The sequence below is a fragment of the Setaria italica genome, chromosome II (assembly GCF_000263155.2).
Source record: "Setaria italica strain Yugu1 chromosome II, Setaria_italica_v2.0, whole genome shotgun sequence".
NCBI classification, from domain to species: domain Eukaryota; kingdom Viridiplantae; phylum Streptophyta; class Magnoliopsida; order Poales; family Poaceae; genus Setaria; species Setaria italica.
The window spans coordinates 39103127-39119439 of record NC_028451.1 but is presented as its reverse complement, the minus strand read 5'-3'; the positions used below and the strand labels follow the sequence as shown (position 1 = coordinate 39119439).

The 16313-nt window shown below is 50.2% G+C and overlaps 3 protein-coding genes across 3 annotated transcripts; 2 read left to right on the top strand and 1 right to left on the bottom strand.

Annotated features, from left to right (window-relative positions):
• The first annotated feature begins 10002 nt into the window (after positions 1-10002).
• LOC101771957 lies at positions 10003-13048 on the top strand. Its single transcript, XM_004957491.3, has 7 exons — positions 10003-10290; positions 10404-10536; positions 11192-11295; positions 11395-11566; positions 11671-11811; positions 11890-11981; positions 12078-13048. Exons 1-7 carry the CDS (start codon positions 10172-10174, stop codon positions 12754-12756), a joined length of 1440 nt encoding a protein of 479 aa, XP_004957548.1. The 5' UTR covers positions 10003-10171; the 3' UTR covers positions 12757-13048.
• A 106-nt stretch (positions 13049-13154) lies between these two features.
• Positions 13155-14010, bottom strand: LOC101771558 (auxin-responsive protein SAUR36). The gene has a single exon (XM_004957490.4). The coding sequence runs from the start codon at positions 13881-13883 to the stop codon at positions 13440-13442; it is 444 nt and encodes a 147-aa protein (XP_004957547.1). The 5' UTR covers positions 13884-14010; the 3' UTR covers positions 13155-13439.
• An 816-nt stretch (positions 14011-14826) lies between these two features.
• On the top strand, positions 14827-15574 carry LOC101771160 (auxin-responsive protein SAUR36). The gene has a single exon (XM_004957489.2). The coding sequence runs from the start codon at positions 15002-15004 to the stop codon at positions 15446-15448; it is 447 nt and encodes a 148-aa protein (XP_004957546.1). The 5' UTR covers positions 14827-15001; the 3' UTR covers positions 15449-15574.
• Positions 15575-16313: the final 739 nt, after the last annotated feature.

Below are 16313 nucleotides of genomic sequence, written 5' to 3'. Positions count from 1 at the left end.
GAAGATAGGAGCGGGAGAGGGGAGGGGACGGAGTGGGAAGAAAGGCGTCTCCGTTTGTTTCTTTGTTTGGCCATCGGTCATCAGCGGGCTGTGGGGGCCGTGACAGGATCTCCGGGCTCGTGGTCAAGGCCCGGGGGTTGCATGGATGGAATCATTCGGAGGGCACAGGCAACGACATTCTTTTACATTCCCGCGCGCGTCACGTGACCACGAATCATTCGGGCCCCGTAAATTATTGATTGTAAAGCTGGCATTCCTTCCCACAACGAGGAAAACAAAATAAATGGACTGGTGAACTGTAGGGTATGTGAGTCCCGGTAACATTTGCCGTGTCTAGTACAGTTTGGTAACTCTATTGGAGAACGTAGGATGTGACACCAGAGTCCCGAAACAGTAAGGCCTTGTTCGCCTTCCCAAGGGGATTGCGAAATGCACACATTAATCACACGTGTAACTATTAATTAGTTGTCCAATCAATTTTATGTCCTTAGTTGTTGCCCCGAAAGTCTCTTGTAGGCCAGATCCATACGAGTGGAGTTGGCGAGACAAAATTCTTGTTAAGTGCAGAAAGAATAAGATCCCAACGCAAGGTCCCTTTCATGGATTCCTACTTTGAAAAAAGATTCGAGCGGTTCTAACAAATATTCTCCGTCTCCGAATTTTCTTTTGGTCAAAGCAAACGCAGGAAGACATTGCGCTGACGATCATGGAACGGGCAGGCACGATCGTAGAAATTTCTCACCAGCAAAGCTTATTTTTGTGCCTTTCGTAATCATAAAAGAGAAAACTTATCATTTAAGATCAGCATGCATCATTTTGATCTCAATTTTTTTTAAAAAAATCATCTTCATTTTGCTTTTTTTTTAAAAAAAAAGAAGAATATATCATACGCGCTACACGTATTTTGTGTGAGACGACAATAGAATGTACAAACTCTCCACACGGATGATAAATAAATAATAAGGCCCAAGCCCCCAATGATCAAACGGATGATAAATATTTGATTTTCCCGCCCTGTACAGATTATGTTCTGATTTTGATTTTCCACTTTTCGTTTTAAGAAGTGTTATTAGGCCAAGTAGACTCCGCTTCCTCATTTGTTCTTTTAAACTGCAAAGAATCCCAACCCAAATTTTCTTGGTCAGAGAGCAAATTTTAAAGTAGCACAGAATGATGGGACGATCAGCGTTACCCGTTGCGGCAGATTCACCTTGATGTTATAATACTGTTCAAACCCCTCTTTCCTGTGTTTGTTACTCTGCTCCATATTTGATCACGGTACAGTTGTGCACGTGATTAGAGATTAAAATTTTGAACTTCTGACAAAGCCATCTCAACTAATACATGAACTGACAGCTGTAATTATTTTTTGATAGAATAGAATATAACAAACTGTACTAGCTACGTCGGCTACTTAAGAAGTAAGCTGGAAAATACACTCTGACTCCTGATATCTATGCTATTATTTGCAACACTAATTTCGTCAGCTAGACAACCACGTCTATATCTAATTACGGGTAGGTCATACATATAGTTATATTAAATTTCCATTGGGAGTAGACATCTCGTCGCATCCTAGCGGTCCGATTACGATCCAGCGGTCAGGATTAGCGGTGGAATAGTGTGTGGTACTTGAAGCAGCCGTGCTCTCTGAATAATAAGACCCGCCTGATCTATGTTGTGCTATTATATATTCGCCTGTCCAGGTCAATCAGAGCAAGGATTCGATTGGGTTTATGTCAGGACATTTTTTTAATTTCCAAGTGTTCTGACCAGTCGGGAAGAGTGTATTATAGTAATTACGTACTAGTCAAACATCAGAGCGTCATGTGTGGATCCTGACATCAAATGTTTTTTTGTTAAGAATTTCTTTATTACTCGGTTAATTCAGGTCCAGGCCCTACAGGATCCAATTTTCACCCGTCGTCAATTCAAGATCAGGTTAACCGTCCATCTACCGTGCATGACAGAGCCCGGTCCTGAAGAAGCGTTCTTTTTCCTTCTTTTTGAAATTTCACAGAGACTTGTTCAAAGCAGTAGAATTTTCGGACAGCAGAAAAACAAAAAATCTGAAGAAGAAGAAGAAGAAGAAGAAGAAGAAGCAGTGGTACCAAGATCTCGTCTTTCTTGGCATTCTCCTCCCTTTTTCTCTCTGCAAAGTTTCATCCAGAACCGCCTGCCCCCTCACAACCAAAAGGTCTCGTCTGGAAGCCGGTGCAGGCGTTTATCCATCTGATCTGAACCATCTCGGCGCCATGCCGCCATCGACCTGACCTTTTTGCAGCTCAGCTGAACAATTTCCTGAACCACCCAGAATTCTCGCAGCTAGCCGATGTCCGTCGCCGATCGCCGAATCCACCCGTTTCTCGGAAAGCGAAAAGCGAAAGGGCAACGGCAACGGACGGGAACCAGAGAAGAGCCGAATCGCACGGTGCAGAAACAAAAAGAAGCCGCCGAATACGGCCTTGGACTGAAGCCGGGAGACGGAATCGCCCTACGTGTCGCACGCTCCGTGTACTGGCAGAAAGCTTTTTCATGCGTCGAGTGTACACAAAGAGCAGCGATCGATCTGTCCATCCACAGCGAGATTCTGCGATAACACGGCTATAAATTGGCCATGAATACAGTGATCTACCCCGGCCCATGCATATGCCTCTGCAATGACTCCTCCGGTCTACACAGTCACAGGGTCACAAGCATGTGTGTTCTTGGCCGTGCAGTGTGCATCCGGGCACGCCAGTGGGTTGAAATGTTTGAATGCATTCACCTCCAGGGGGCCAGGGCGCATCCGTGCAAATGATTGAAGACCTGGGGACCTCTTTGCTGTGGTCCAGATCATGGGGCGCACTCCTGCCCTCCAAGGCCAACCCCCCTGTGATTCTGCATCAAGCTAGGTGGTGCAGATCCCGCCGTCCGATCGGGCGCCGACGGTGGCGATGGATGCCAGGTGGTGATGGTGCTGGTTTTTTCCCCCCATCAGATTCAGAGGATTTCACTGCGGCAAATAAGGACAATTTGGGGCACCTTGTGTTTGAGCCTCGTGCTTTATCTTTGTCTCATACTTTTAGGTTTGTATAGGTACATTACATTCCAAATGTAGATGCCACTTGCCTATCCGCTACTCTCCAAAGTTCAAAGACGCATGTATGGGTCCTCGAGGCCTTTTTCGTACGCTTTATACCAGCACAGAGTGTGTGCTTACACATGCTTCTCTAGACAGAACGGAAGCAAATATTCTAGACAGTCAGTATAGTGTATCCTCAGCTCTGCTTATTCCTGGAATGGGGTGCGAATCATTCACAAACCATCATGCAATGGAACTCTCCATGTCCCCTCGTTCGTTAGTCACTCATGGTGTCCATGATGCACTCATGCTGGCCGGTTTCTGTTGGAAATCAACCGTATCTTCAGAACAACTTTTTCCCCCAGGGATGTGTATGATGAGTTCCAGGGTGCTGTAGTATGGGTTGTGCCCATTATATTGCTGCACAACTCTGGGGGTATCCTTTTCTATTATATCCGTATTTGTATGGCACATATTGGCGAAAGCACAATTACTAAAACATGAGAGAGTTTTCTTTTTGGTCCAAAAGTGGTTGATGAGCATATTGCTTAAGGTTGGTTACGCTCAGATTATGGTTTGAGTCATCGTTGTCATTCCTGAAAGGGATCCCTTCCTATACAAGCAGCCGTTTAGGTAGATTTCAATTTTTTAAAAATATTTTTGTCCTCTTGATATATCTTTTTGTTTCAAAAGAAAAGGAACGCTCATGTGTTGTCTTCAAAAACTCAAAACCCCATTATATTGCTGAGCAATTCCCTTTTCTATTCGATCCACATTTCTATGGCACATAGTGGCAAAAGCACAATAACTAAAAGATGAGACTATTTTGTGATCCACTTGCTAAGTGGGTGAGCATATTACATAAAGCAATGTTCACTTAGATCATGGCTTTAGACATTGTTTTCGTTCCTAAAATGAAATATGCGTAGTTTTATGTCCATTTTCAGCACTTTTACTCCATGGACCATAGCTATATACAATGGCACCTTTTGGAAGATTTCATCTTTTTAGTGTTTTTGTAACGAGTACTACATTTGCTCTAGGGCAAAAAATGTTCAATAATCCAACTTGGCTGTTGTAGGGAGGGAGTGGTGCGCTTCTGGGGTCGAGGCCAGACCAAAAGCTCTTGATATATTCTTTTTTTGGAAGCCTATATTTGGCATCTCATCTACTTAATTTAATGACATTCCATATCTCATGAAAAAGGAAAACCGAATTGAATTTGAAGAAAATAATTGGTCATGCTGCCTTTCAAAAACTCAAAAGGCCACTATAGTTCCTCTTAGAAACATATGGCATGAAGTGTTGGTGGGTTTGGTGAGACTACCTGAATGAGCACCTTTAAGAAATACATCAACAACATGGGAAGCCACATAACTATGCTATTATTAGCTTTCAAGCATTTCGCTTTTGCCCAGAATAATTCAGGTAGGTAAGCATGCCCACAAGGATCAGCCAGAAACCTTTGAGTGAGGAAGATCGCAACTTATATCTGGATTGTCTTGGCTAAAGCTACTAAATCGGAAAAGCCATTACATCATGCAGAAAAAGGCTCTTGTATAGCTAGCCCATCCGAGGAGAAAATTGCCCGGATGGAAAGGGTGCGTTAGGTCTTTGATTTTACATAAATGGGAGCAGGTTGATGAGACAGAGACCTCTTCTCGTCAGATCTATGCCTCCACTTCTCTTTTCCTCACTCCGGTTTCTCCATTTGGCCTGTGTTGTTTTGCGAGGGAGCAATAAAGGGGGTCGACAAGCCTTTTTGGGTGTTCTTCTAAAGCGTTTCCGGTGGTTCATCTGCTATATCTACTAGCACAAGGAAACTCGACAAGCTGATTTGTTTACACTTCTTCAGGGTCATTCTTCGATTGATGGAAGAAAAATCATTTGTTATCTACTTTCCTACAGGCCTTTTGTCAATAGGACAAAAATGCTGCTCCGGTGGGTAAATTTTCTAGGGAGTTCTGGTGTCGTGGAAGGTGACTTGGCAGTGATAGAGACACACCGTCAGTTTCAAAACGAGGAGATCTAGACGTTGCCGTTGGCTTTAGTTTGGACATTCCCAGGTGCCATCAGCCCATCAGCAGGCTGCTAGGATACAAGCGCTAGCGCAAGCATCGTTGATGAGATCGCTAGGAAGTGCAACACCCCACCGGCAAAGATGGGCGTTGTTTGGTCTCCAAAATCAAATTAACGGAGCTGGGCGTGGGCGTCATGCGTCTAAACCACTATTGGCTCCTAGGATAAGAAGGTAGGATAGTCCCTGGTGCATGACCTCGTGCACAAAAAGATCGATACAGATGCACCGCTACCAACAGAGGACAAGGGGACAACCGAACCTGCTCGATGCTTTTCTGATGGGTCATGCATGCATGGGTGTCATGACTTCGTGACGAGTCAGCCGGGGGTGGATGTGGATCGGAGCAAGCCAGCAAGAAGGTATCGTCGTATCGATCTCCAAGCGCTTGTTGTTGTTCGTTTGGGAAGGGCCTGCTCTGCCTGTCCTCCGTAGGTGGGCATCTAGCTAGAGCTCGGGTCCGGTCGTCCCTGTTGCTCCAGTGACCCTGCATGCGCGAAAGATTGGGGTGGTAGAGTGGAGGGGCACTAGTGCAACACACAGACGCACAGGACGGGTGCCCACAGTCGCCGCCGCCGGGGTCCATGGAACAGTGCGCGCGCGCGGCCGCCGTGCGCTCCTCTGCCCCCGAGTCCTAACCCAACCCGGGCAAGTCCGGCGTCCGTGGCCGTCCCTGCCCGCGCACGCGCGGCTCGGCTTAATTCCACACGCCCGCGCGCGCACCCGCGTCCGGGCGCGTGCTTTCTTGGCGTGCAGCTCGGCTCGTTCGTGCCGTTGCCCAACGGCCGGCGGATCCGTCGCCGGGTGGTTGGCTGGTTGGACTGGATCAGGATCGCAATCACTGCGAGGAGAGGAAGGAGGACACGGCTGTTTCTTTCCTCCTCCGGATACGTTCAGTGGCCGGTCGTCTGCGACGACACGTGCGCCGGGGCGTGTCAGCGCGACCGAGTAGCAATAGCAACAGACGTGCCCGGATCGAACTCGTTTTCTTTTCGGTGGATTTGTATTGAAAAAAACAAATTCAGGAGTTTTTTTTTTGTTTTGAGAGAGTTCAATTTCGGAGTGAGAAAAAGGAGAAAGGAGAAAAAGAAAACGGTCGGCCGGCCGCAGCCTGTGTCCAAGAAGCCCATGTGGCTGTGGGCATGTGGCCGGGTTGGGTTCAGGATGTGGACAAGAACAACCCTCTGCGACAGTGCGTGTGCATGCAGACTGCAGTAGGCTGCAGGAATCGAATAAACGGCCTGGTCGAGCCCGAGTTCCCAGGCCCCTTTTGCATTGTTGGCGTGTATAATACAGTAGTACCAAAAAATACTCTCGTCGTACGCAGCACACGTACGCACCAAACGGCAAACACCGGTGGATGACATTGACACTACTACGGCTCGTGTACATAAATGTGCCCTTGAGAATGGAATGGCGGCGCGTGCATGGACGGAGAGCCACCTTCTGCAGCCCCCCCGGTACGAATCTGCATGCATGCAACCCCTGCGGCGAGAGCATCCTGCAGCCTTTGCGAGCTTGGGGGCACGGGCACCGGCACGCACGCCTGCACGCCAATATGACACGCACCAGGGGCCGAGGGACGACGTCAGCCTGCCCGCCCGGCACGTGGTGGGCGGCGGACACGACTGCCAGTGCCATGCCGCCGTGCCCACCCCGACCGTACCCCCCCTCTGCCGCCGCGCACCGGGCCGTGCCGCCGTGAGGGGCCAGTGAGTGCGGCGAGCGCAGCGCGCGGTCTCGCCCGGCCGGGATGGGACAAGGGGTCCGGTCCAAACCCAAAAGTCACAACGCACTTTGGCCTTGTTTAGTTGGGGAATTTGGGAGGTGCCAAATTACTGTTACAGCACTGTAGCACACTGTAGCGTTTCGTTTGTATTTGTGAATTATTGTCCAAATATTGACTAATTAGGCTCAAAAGATTCGTCTTGCAAAGTACAACAAAACTGTGCAATTAGTTTTTAATTTCATCTACATTTAGTACTCCATGCATGTACCGCAAGTTTGATGTGATGGGGAATCTTCTTTTTGCATAGTGTCAAAGTTGGGAGTTGGGAGTAACTAAACATGGCCTTTCTATGCTCGAGTGCCTGGCTGACCGGCTGGCGGCGTCTCGTCAGCGGCGACTGCATGCGCCAATGCCGCAGCAGCAAGGGTGCAGGTGCCGTTCGATTCGCTGACGCAGAGCCCAGATCTCCCCGTCCGGTCCAATCAGCCAATCAGGTGAAATTGCGTCAGTCCCCGGCCGCCGTTCCTCCGGCGTCCGGCCGGCCTGGAGATGCCTCCCGCTGCGTCGGTATCGGCGTCGCTGCTCGAGCCAGGCAGGGCCCCGCCCGGCCGGCCCCTTTATCAACTCCTGGCGAAGAAAGCGCGGCCAGCTGAACACATGCGTGGCACAAGTACACGCACCGCGCGCGCGCGCGTGCGTGCGCAGGGTCCGAGCCGAGAGTAGTGGGCACGCGCGCGGCTGGGGAGTAGCGAACAAGGCAAACAGTGTCACGCCGTGCCAAGTGCCCGCGGCGGCACGCCATGATTCCAGCTCGAAAGGGCCCGATGCACATGGCATGATTGGGACATCACTATGCATGCGCGGGCTTACTCGGTTCATTCCCTTCCAAACTCCAAGCAGGACACCTCCCTCACCAGCTGCCTGTCGACGGCATCGTCCCATGCCATGGGGATCGTTTGATCCTGCTGCAGGCAGGCAGCTTCGTGTTTAGCTCATCCGGCATTGGCGCGCCCAGGAAGCATCACCATGCAGGGATGGATCCTGAAAGCAAGACGCAACTACATTGGCAGCGAAAAGAGGTCATGCTCATGCATGCATGCATCCATGAATGATGGGATGGCGACTACCAGAGATGCCGGACCCGTTGGAACGAGATCTGGTCACGCATGGCGAGGAAGATTGCCAAGGCCGGAGGAAACAGCCGGGGGCGGCCGGCCCGCGAAAAGACGGCGACGTGAGTTTTCCAGGTCACCTCACTAGTGTCGTCGTCCTCCGATCAGCAGCAGAATCTGGAGCGCATCTTTCTATAGCATGGCATCCGCATGGCGCGGGAACTATTTGCTGCACGCCATGGGCCCCGGCCAAGCCACCACGCACAAAGTTTCATGTTGTCTGCCTGTACCGCGCTGTGCCGCCGCCGTACCCAAGTTGGATTCAGGATTTGAGATCCTCTGCGAGAGCTGCGAACAAACGGCGACACATGTGGCGAGAGATGCTCAGGATGTTTCATTGAGCTGCGAAGAAATCCTGCTTCAGTGAGCTCCTGAAAACCTTGCCCTTGTTTCATTTTGGCCACGCAAATGCCGTTCTGAAAAGCAGCTCGAAGAAAGAGAGAAAGGGAGAGAGAATAATAAACATATACAGATGCAGTGCCAGTATGTTCTTCACTCCTGCAAACCTGTAGTAGTGTGCTTATGAAACGGGAGGCAACGATCAGTGCGCTTGGTAGGCTTGGGTATTGTTTGGTTGCAGATTGCCGGTCTAAACCAGTAGCAGATGCAGGAGGGAAGGCTGTCCATTCCACGCTTTCCGGCCTTCTGGATCGACGCAACAACACAACTTCTCGAGACTCTGAACACCACTGTTCGTGTGTTCCTCAATCCTCTCACCTCCTTTCCCTCCTTTCCGCGCGCGGCAAATCCTCATTGATTGGCCGATCAAAAAGGAGTCAAGCCATTGCCATCTGCTAGAACTCCACATAGAAAGGTGGTGGCGAGCTGCTGCTGCTGCTGCTGCTGAAACAAGAAGAAGAAAGCCTGGAAGCCAGACCAACCGTGTCGGCCGGTAGCTGCTCGGCCGCTAGCCGCTCTGAATCTATCGAGTCGGGCCGGCAGATTCACCAGCTAAGCTGCTGCGGCGGAACAGCAAAAGCCAGGGTTTGGTGAGGGGGTCAGTCAGCCGTGGCGCGCTTTCTGTTTACGGCCGGTACAAAAGGCCTTTGGCTCACTGCCCGACCGCGCATGTAGCTGCATGCTGTTTGACTTGACTTGACCGCCGGCGCAAAAGGCCTGGGTCGTGGAGCCGCCCGTACCGCGGCTCTGCATGGCTCAACACGGGCGTTGTCTGGTTAGCTGAACTGGGACTGAACCTGTGCCTGATGGTGACGGATTTCCTTGGAGGCTTCGGGTTCCGTTCAATCAAACGACTGTAGAGGAACGGTTCGACCAAATCACAGCGCAAGCGACGTGTACCGAGGGGGAATATAGATGTGCTGGTGTGCAAATGTGCATTTTACTTGTCAGTCTCCGGTAAAAAAAATGTGTTCTATACACATAAAATACTCCAGCATATTCCCACCTTTTCTCATGGAATTGGTGCGCAACAACGGTAGTGCGCAGCAGTGTCGAACAAGGAATAAGAAGCCGACGATTACAGAAGGAAAAAAAAAAGAAATGAAACTGCTCACTTGCGTCGACCGAGAGAACCTTAAACTAAAGTCACCTCGTCAATGGCATATTGGCATCTCTCTCTCTCTCTCCGTGAAACGTGTTATCGAAAGAGGAATACCTGCCTGATGGAGGGTGGGGGCAAAAATGCTTGTGACGAGGAAAGGCCCACGAAGATACGGGCTTTTTCCGCGTTAACCTTGTTGGGCCGGACCTTTGAGTCCCACGACTCGTGGGCCCATCCCATACCGTCTATTTTGTTAAGTCCTTTTTGCCCCCAACGGGAAACTCACCAGGCCCCACCGCCACATCATCCCTCGGGGCGGACAGGTGGGACACACAGGAGCCAGCACCGGGCCCTGCAAGTCTGCAACACGGCACGCGCACCACCCAGTCCCTCTGCCACCTACGGGTCGATCGCCTCGTCGAGGAGCATCTCGGCATCCGGAGTCAAGGTGACCGTTGGGGCTGGAGCCAGCGCCGAACGGGCAGCACAAGACGCGAACAAAACCCCTTGCCAGTCTCCTGAGCTCCGAAGGCCTCGCGCACCCACGCCACCGGCACCGCACCGCCTCGCGCACCCACCCTACCTACTTCGGCGTCGGCGACGAGTCCCAGGGGAGGGGCGAAGCGCGATGGCGGCGATGATGATGACCGCGGGCGAGTCCAAGTCCCCGGCGCGCGCGCTGCGGCGGCTGGCCGGCGCCGCGGTCGCCGCCGTGCTGCTCCGCCGCACCTTCAGCGCCTCCAATTGGTACGCCGTCTCCCTCCGCGCGGTGCCCGTTCCGGTTACTTGTTCCCTCCCACTTTCTTCTTCTTCGTGGCGACGGGGTTTGGGACTGATCAGTGGGGCCTTGGTTTTGGCAGCAAGACGGAGGCGCGGATGGCGACGGCGAGGATGAAGCTGCTGCGGAACCGGCGGGAGGCGCAAGTGCGGCAGATGCGCCGCGACATCGCCGCGCTGCTCCGCGACAAGCAGGAGGACACCGCGCGCATCAGGGTGAGCACTCAGCACCAGTTGGTTTTATTTATGTGCATTGCAGATTAGTTCGTCGGAGAAACTTGGGTTGCTGATGCTGTTTAGACAGAGTGGTCCCTTTATCTCGGTCTGAGATCCCTCGAATCGGAAGCTGCGGTTGCGCGCGTTCTCCATTTCTGATCTCGCGGTATATAGGCCTGTTTTTATGCGGATTTTCGGGTTTCCAGAGCACGGGGGATCCTGATGTACGATGACAAGAAATTCCGTACGAGTTGGTTCCTTTTGGTCAGTTGAGGGGGTACACGATCAGAATTGGAAAACATTAATCCTAAGAGATTAACTGCCTTACACAGTCAGAGTTGGTAAGCTTTGATTGTAAGAGATTAAATGCTCTAAACATGACGTTTTTTTGGATTAATAACATCGAGATAAGGAAAACTCCTTAATTATGCTTTAATTTTCTGAACATTGATGCCGCAGTTTTGAAGTTTCCCTTAAAATAAGTTGTGCAAGTAAATTAGGTATGTAAACCTCTGCAAATTGCTTTGTTTACCCTGAGGTTCTTTTGACTCCTTCGCCCTTGTGCTGTCACATGTTCTTCAGAAACAGGGCAGAAAATTTTGATGCGGATCGAATTTCATACAATTATTAATCCATGTACTTGGCAATTTTGCAGGTTGAACATGTAATTAGAGAACAGAACTTCATGGCAGCCAACGAGATCATTGAACTCTTCTGTGAGCTAATTGTTACACGTCTACCCATCATTGCAAAGCAAAAGTTTGTCCTGTGCAACCCTTGACTTAAAAAATTACTTATTCTCGTAACTAAAAGAAGGTTCTAATCTTGTGCTACCTCTTTTGCCATCCTTTTATTCAGGGAATGTCCTGCAGACTTGAAAGAAGGCATCTGCAGTTTGATATTTGCAGCTCCAAGGTGCTCAGAGCTCCCTGAACTCGGTCGGATTCGTGACATTTTTGAAAAGAAGTACGGCAAAGATTTTGTTTCTGCTGCAGTTGACTTGCGCCCAGATGCTGCTGTTAATAACCTTGTAAGTATGGATAAAGCTTTTAGTTACAATTCAACAAATCATTGAACTATATATTTGCATATGTCCATTCTTCTCAACGCTGAACTTGAACCCCCTTTTTGAAGCTGATTGAGAAGCTGTCTGTTAAGAAGCCTTCTGGGCAAACTAAGCTCAAAGTTCTAAAGGATATAGCAAAGGAGCATCAGATTGATTGGGATACCACTGAGAGTGAGCAGGAGCTTCTAAAACCTCCTGAAGAGTTAATTGTATGTGCTACCGAGACTCTTGCAAATACTTTTATCTTACATGCCTGATGTCTTGAGTTAATATGTTTTTCTTTGCAGAAAGGACCGAGTACATTTGTTGAAGCTTGCAATATGCCTGTAAAGACTACTCTGACACCACATGTTGTGCAACCAATCCCAACCAACTTCAGGTTCCAGTCCTTCTAGACATGTAACCATTTCAGTGATGTAGATTTGCAATAGCGTTAGTTCGTTCCTCATACATGTCTTTTTATTCTCTTGTGCAGCTCTAGGTACTCAGATGATGAATATGATAATGGGGACACTATGCAATTCAAAGATGCTGCTTCGGCTGCTCGAGCAGCTGCAGAGTCTGCTGAGAGAGCAGCATCTGCTGCCAAGGCTGCAGCTGATTTTGCCAATAAGAACAACCACCCATTCGATGAAGTCGAAGATTGCAAAGATTCAGCTCATGAATACACTCATCCCCGCAAGAGGCAGTCAATGAGCAACTCAAGCGGACCATCCAGGAAAGAAGACGCAGATGCCTTTGATGAACTAAAACCCCACGGAGGGAAAGCATCCAGCACAGGAAGCTTCAGCGGAACGAACCACGTAGAAGACAGAGATAACTATCCTGCGGATTTGGACACTAGGAAGACACGCAGAAGGAACAGCCGTGCTGCTCGGAAGGTGCACTCAGAGATTAAGTTTGATGATTCTGAGGGACTGTATTCAGAGTCAGAGGATGAAAATGATGTGGAGATACAGTCGGTAGAAAGACCACTACCTCCTACGAGAGAGCCTTTTTCAGAAAACCGTCACTCTGAAGAGGAAGGGCCAGATAATGATTTCCCTGAGCTGCCAAAGGCAAACCATCAATCTCGTGTTCATCCAAATATGCCTCTCGACTACGAAACTCTCACTGCACGCTTTGAGGCGCTCAAGACCGGCAAGCTTCCGTAGTGCAACACGAAGAGCAGGCTCACTATGTTACATTCTTTCTTAATGCTTCTGTACAACAACATATCACATATTAGTAGGTTATAGTGCGTCTCCTAGAGTATTTGATTTTGGCTTAGGTCAAGGATTTGCCGAATCAAACTATTGCTGCATTTGTATTGTTCTGGTAAATATAGACCATTTGAAATGACAAATCCAACTGTTTCTGCGATCTGCGCAGGGCAAGTGTCAGTCCTTGTAAAATGACCAAATACATGACATGGTGCAAACAATACCCGTAGCAAAACTCTGGATACTCTGGAGTCTGGACTGAAATTTTGAAACCATGTAGTGACGTATTTTGTCGCAAACGAACTCGTTTTCATGGCAACTCTGTTCGTTTCAGTTTCGATGGGATTCAGTGGAGGGCCTGAATGAAGGCACGATTTCATGATTCAGTTCAGCTAATGCCCGGCATGGCTGTTGTGCCACATGCAGTAACCTGAAGAAACTTTGTTGCCTCGTAACAATGTGATGAACCCAGTTATCTCCGGTCCTCTGCAGCGAATTAAACATATATACAAAGAATAATGGCTCTCTAATTTCTTGTACTTTTAACACCTTACTTGATCGCTTGCAGGATCAGAAGGCTCTGAAAACAAAACTAATCTTTGGCCTACTACATACACTGAACTGCATGTGCAGCTCTAGACAGCAACCTGCTGTCCGGCTCCTACGCACGGCGCCACACGGCTCGCGTAGCGGCACGACGTCGCCATGGTGCTGAGGAACGCCTGCTCCAGCTCGGCGGAGGCGCCCCTCCTGAGCAAGCACATGGCGTACTCCACGACCGCGGCGTCGCAGGGCAGCGTGATCCTGCCGCCGTCGCCGCCCGCGAAGCCGAACTCCTCCCTCGACATCCGCAGGAGCTCCGCGAAGACCGCGGTGCCGAGGCACGCCAGCGGCACCTCGAACCGCGCCCCGTCGGCGCTGTACACCGCGCAGTGGCCCTTGCTCGCCACGGAGACGGAGGTGGAGCACTCGCCGGCTTCCTTGGACGCCGCCGTCCCCCAGGCGAGGCGCTTCCTCCCGAGCGCCGCCATCCTCTGCCACTTCTTGGCTAGCTGAGCGATCCTCTTGGCGCTGATCATGGTTGGTGACTTGGCCCTTCTCTTTCTTTCTCGACGAGAACACAGGAGTTTGCAGTGCTTTAACTTGTGTTGTGAAGCTGCGAGTGATGGTGTTCAGAGGCCACCTGACCGTGAATATATAGATAGCTGGCACGACTCCAAAGTCTCCAATGCAATGGTTGGGCAAGGGAGGAGAGGATGGATGAGATTCAGGTGGGGGCCGCGAGTGTTTGGCGCGTGCCGGTGCCGCTCGTGGGTGTGCCGCTTTCGGTGCCGGGAAGGGGCACGAGGACCCCATGTCAAGCGTGGGTGTGCCGCTCGTGGCTTGTTCAGCTAGCGGCTGTGCCGTCAGATACATCAGCACATGAACCTGTTTTCTTTCAGACTGAAAACAAGGCACTGCCCACAGCAAGATGAGGGCAGGGAAGCATGGGCTGAACGTTCCGATTAGATGGCAATGTCATCGGCATGCTTCAAGATCCAATGACAATAAAATAAAAACGGGAATGTAGAGAACTGCAAGAACGAAGCAGCCGAGAAATGGAGCTCACATGACGTGCTAGTGATCCAGCTGCAGACCGCAAACTGAAGGAGTGATATGAAGCTGTCGAGCAAGTTGTGCTGGGCCGTTAGAGCAGGCTTGACTCGGTCTCTCAGAAACAATGTGCTAGGCACAAAAAAGATTTCAGATATGTTAGGATAGGGGACACACTAGTCACAAACAGCAATTGCACAACCACTGAAAAGAACTGGTACCGACATTTGGACCCAATTTACATGAGGCATTGCAGTATGGCAGCACGTTGCGATACCCAAGCACTGCAGCAAGTGGCAAACAGATGGCCCCATAGAAATCAAATCAAAGTCACACACCGATTCACCTTGGAATTGCAACATTGCATGTTCTTAGCTCGTGGCCTTGTCTCTTGCCAGCCTGAGTTGATGGCTGCCCTTGAACCGTATGCTTTCTCTTTCTTCTCAGTTCTCAGCTCTCACCTATAAATCCGTCAGCTTCGTGCCAACACTTCATTCCATCTGCAAGCTAAGCACTACACCTAGAAGCTGAACACACACCAGATACAAATTAAACTGCAGTTCTCTGAACTTCCAGCCAAGAAAAGCAGGAGAAGCAAGCAGCCATGGTCAGCGCCAAGAGACTCGTTCAGATGGCGAAGAAGTGGCAGCGAATGGCTGGCCTGGCGAGGAAGCGGATCACATCGGCGCCGGCAAAGGAAACCGAAGGGCCCTGCAGCACGTCGACGTCGGTGGCCGGCAAGGGTTGCTGCGTCGTGTACTCGGCCGACGGCCGGAGGTTCGAGGTCCCGCTGGCGTACCTCGGCACGGCGGTCTTCGGCGAGCTCCTGAACATGTCGCAGGAGGAGTTCGGGTTCGCCGGCGATGATGGCAGGATCACGCTGCCCTGCGATGCTGCCGTGATGGAGTACGTGTTGTGTTTGCTCAGAAGAGACGCATCGGAAGAGGTCGTGAGGGCGTTCCTGAGCTCCATGGCGAGGCCTTGCCACTATGGAAATGGCTTGGCGCAATCTATGGGTGTTAGCCAGCAAGTAGCTGTTGCTAGCTTCTGAAGATCAGCTATAAGAGATTGTTTTCTTTTTTCTTGCATGGGATATGTAAATACATTGTTAGAAACTGGAAAATATATATGATTGTTTCAAAAAGGAAACGGAACAGAGATATGCAGTTATGCACTACAAGTTTTTTTTTTTAATATGGAGTAGCAAACTTGGGTACGGTGTTCTACGATGTCTTGATAAATGCAGCTCTGCAAGTACGCCATCAACTTATTTGCCGTTCAAGACATTTCACCATACCGAGTGATTTTCTATGCAAGACTTTGACTCTTATGTTCAACAAACTTGAATTCAGATGCAGCAACTGTACTTCATCATTGGATAAGATAGACGGGTGCAAATCTGACTTTAGGCTTCTACTCTGTCTCGGCCGCGCCTCACCATTCAGCGCCGCCAGAGCGCTCCAGCATTCTCTGCTGATCCTTCGACCAAGACGGTGGTCTGTTTCGTGAAAGCCGTGGTTGGTTTTGGTTCCCTTGAGCCCAAGGGAAATTCGGGGTAGATTTCGTCGGAGACTAGGCGGCCGGAGGACGGAGAAGGGGAAGGTATGAAGGGATCTGGTAATGGCGGATGACGAAAGAGGCCGAGTGGAGGTCTGGAGGGCTGGATTGCTGGAGGCGGCGCTGGAGAATTGGCTGGCGGATGCGGTGAGGAGGAGGTAGTTGGGAAACCAGTCGTGCTGGAACATCATCGTCGCGTCGCCTCCGCTATCGTGGTTCAGGAACGGCGCCAAAGATGAACAGAAGCAAGCGGGGGAGGAAGACCGAAGCAGGGGGTTTTATGCAAAAATTTGGATCGTGATTATGAGTCGTCGATCCATTTTAGGGGTTATATGAAAATAATCGGATTTTGGGGATTA

What these genes read in the sequence shown, in the direction of transcription:
- LOC101771957 (XM_004957491.3), top strand. Translation starts at nt 10,172, where the DNA reads ATGGCGGCGATGATGATGACCGCGGGCGAGTCCAAGTCCCCGGCGCGC. An exon ending in ACCTTCAGCGCCTCCAATTG is followed by an intron (nt 10,291 to 10,403) that starts GTACGCCGTCTC and finishes TGGTTTTGGCAG; the next exon opens with CAAGACGGAGGCGCGGATGG. An exon ending in ATGCTGCTGTTAATAACCTT is followed by an intron (nt 11,567 to 11,670) that starts GTAAGTATGGAT and finishes CCCTTTTTGAAG; the next exon opens with CTGATTGAGAAGCTGTCTGT.
- LOC101771558 (XM_004957490.4), bottom strand. Translation starts at nt 13,883, where the DNA reads ATGATCAGCGCCAAGAGGATCGCTCAGCTAGCCAAGAAGTGGCAGAGG.
- LOC101771160 (XM_004957489.2), top strand. Translation starts at nt 15,002, where the DNA reads ATGGTCAGCGCCAAGAGACTCGTTCAGATGGCGAAGAAGTGGCAGCGA.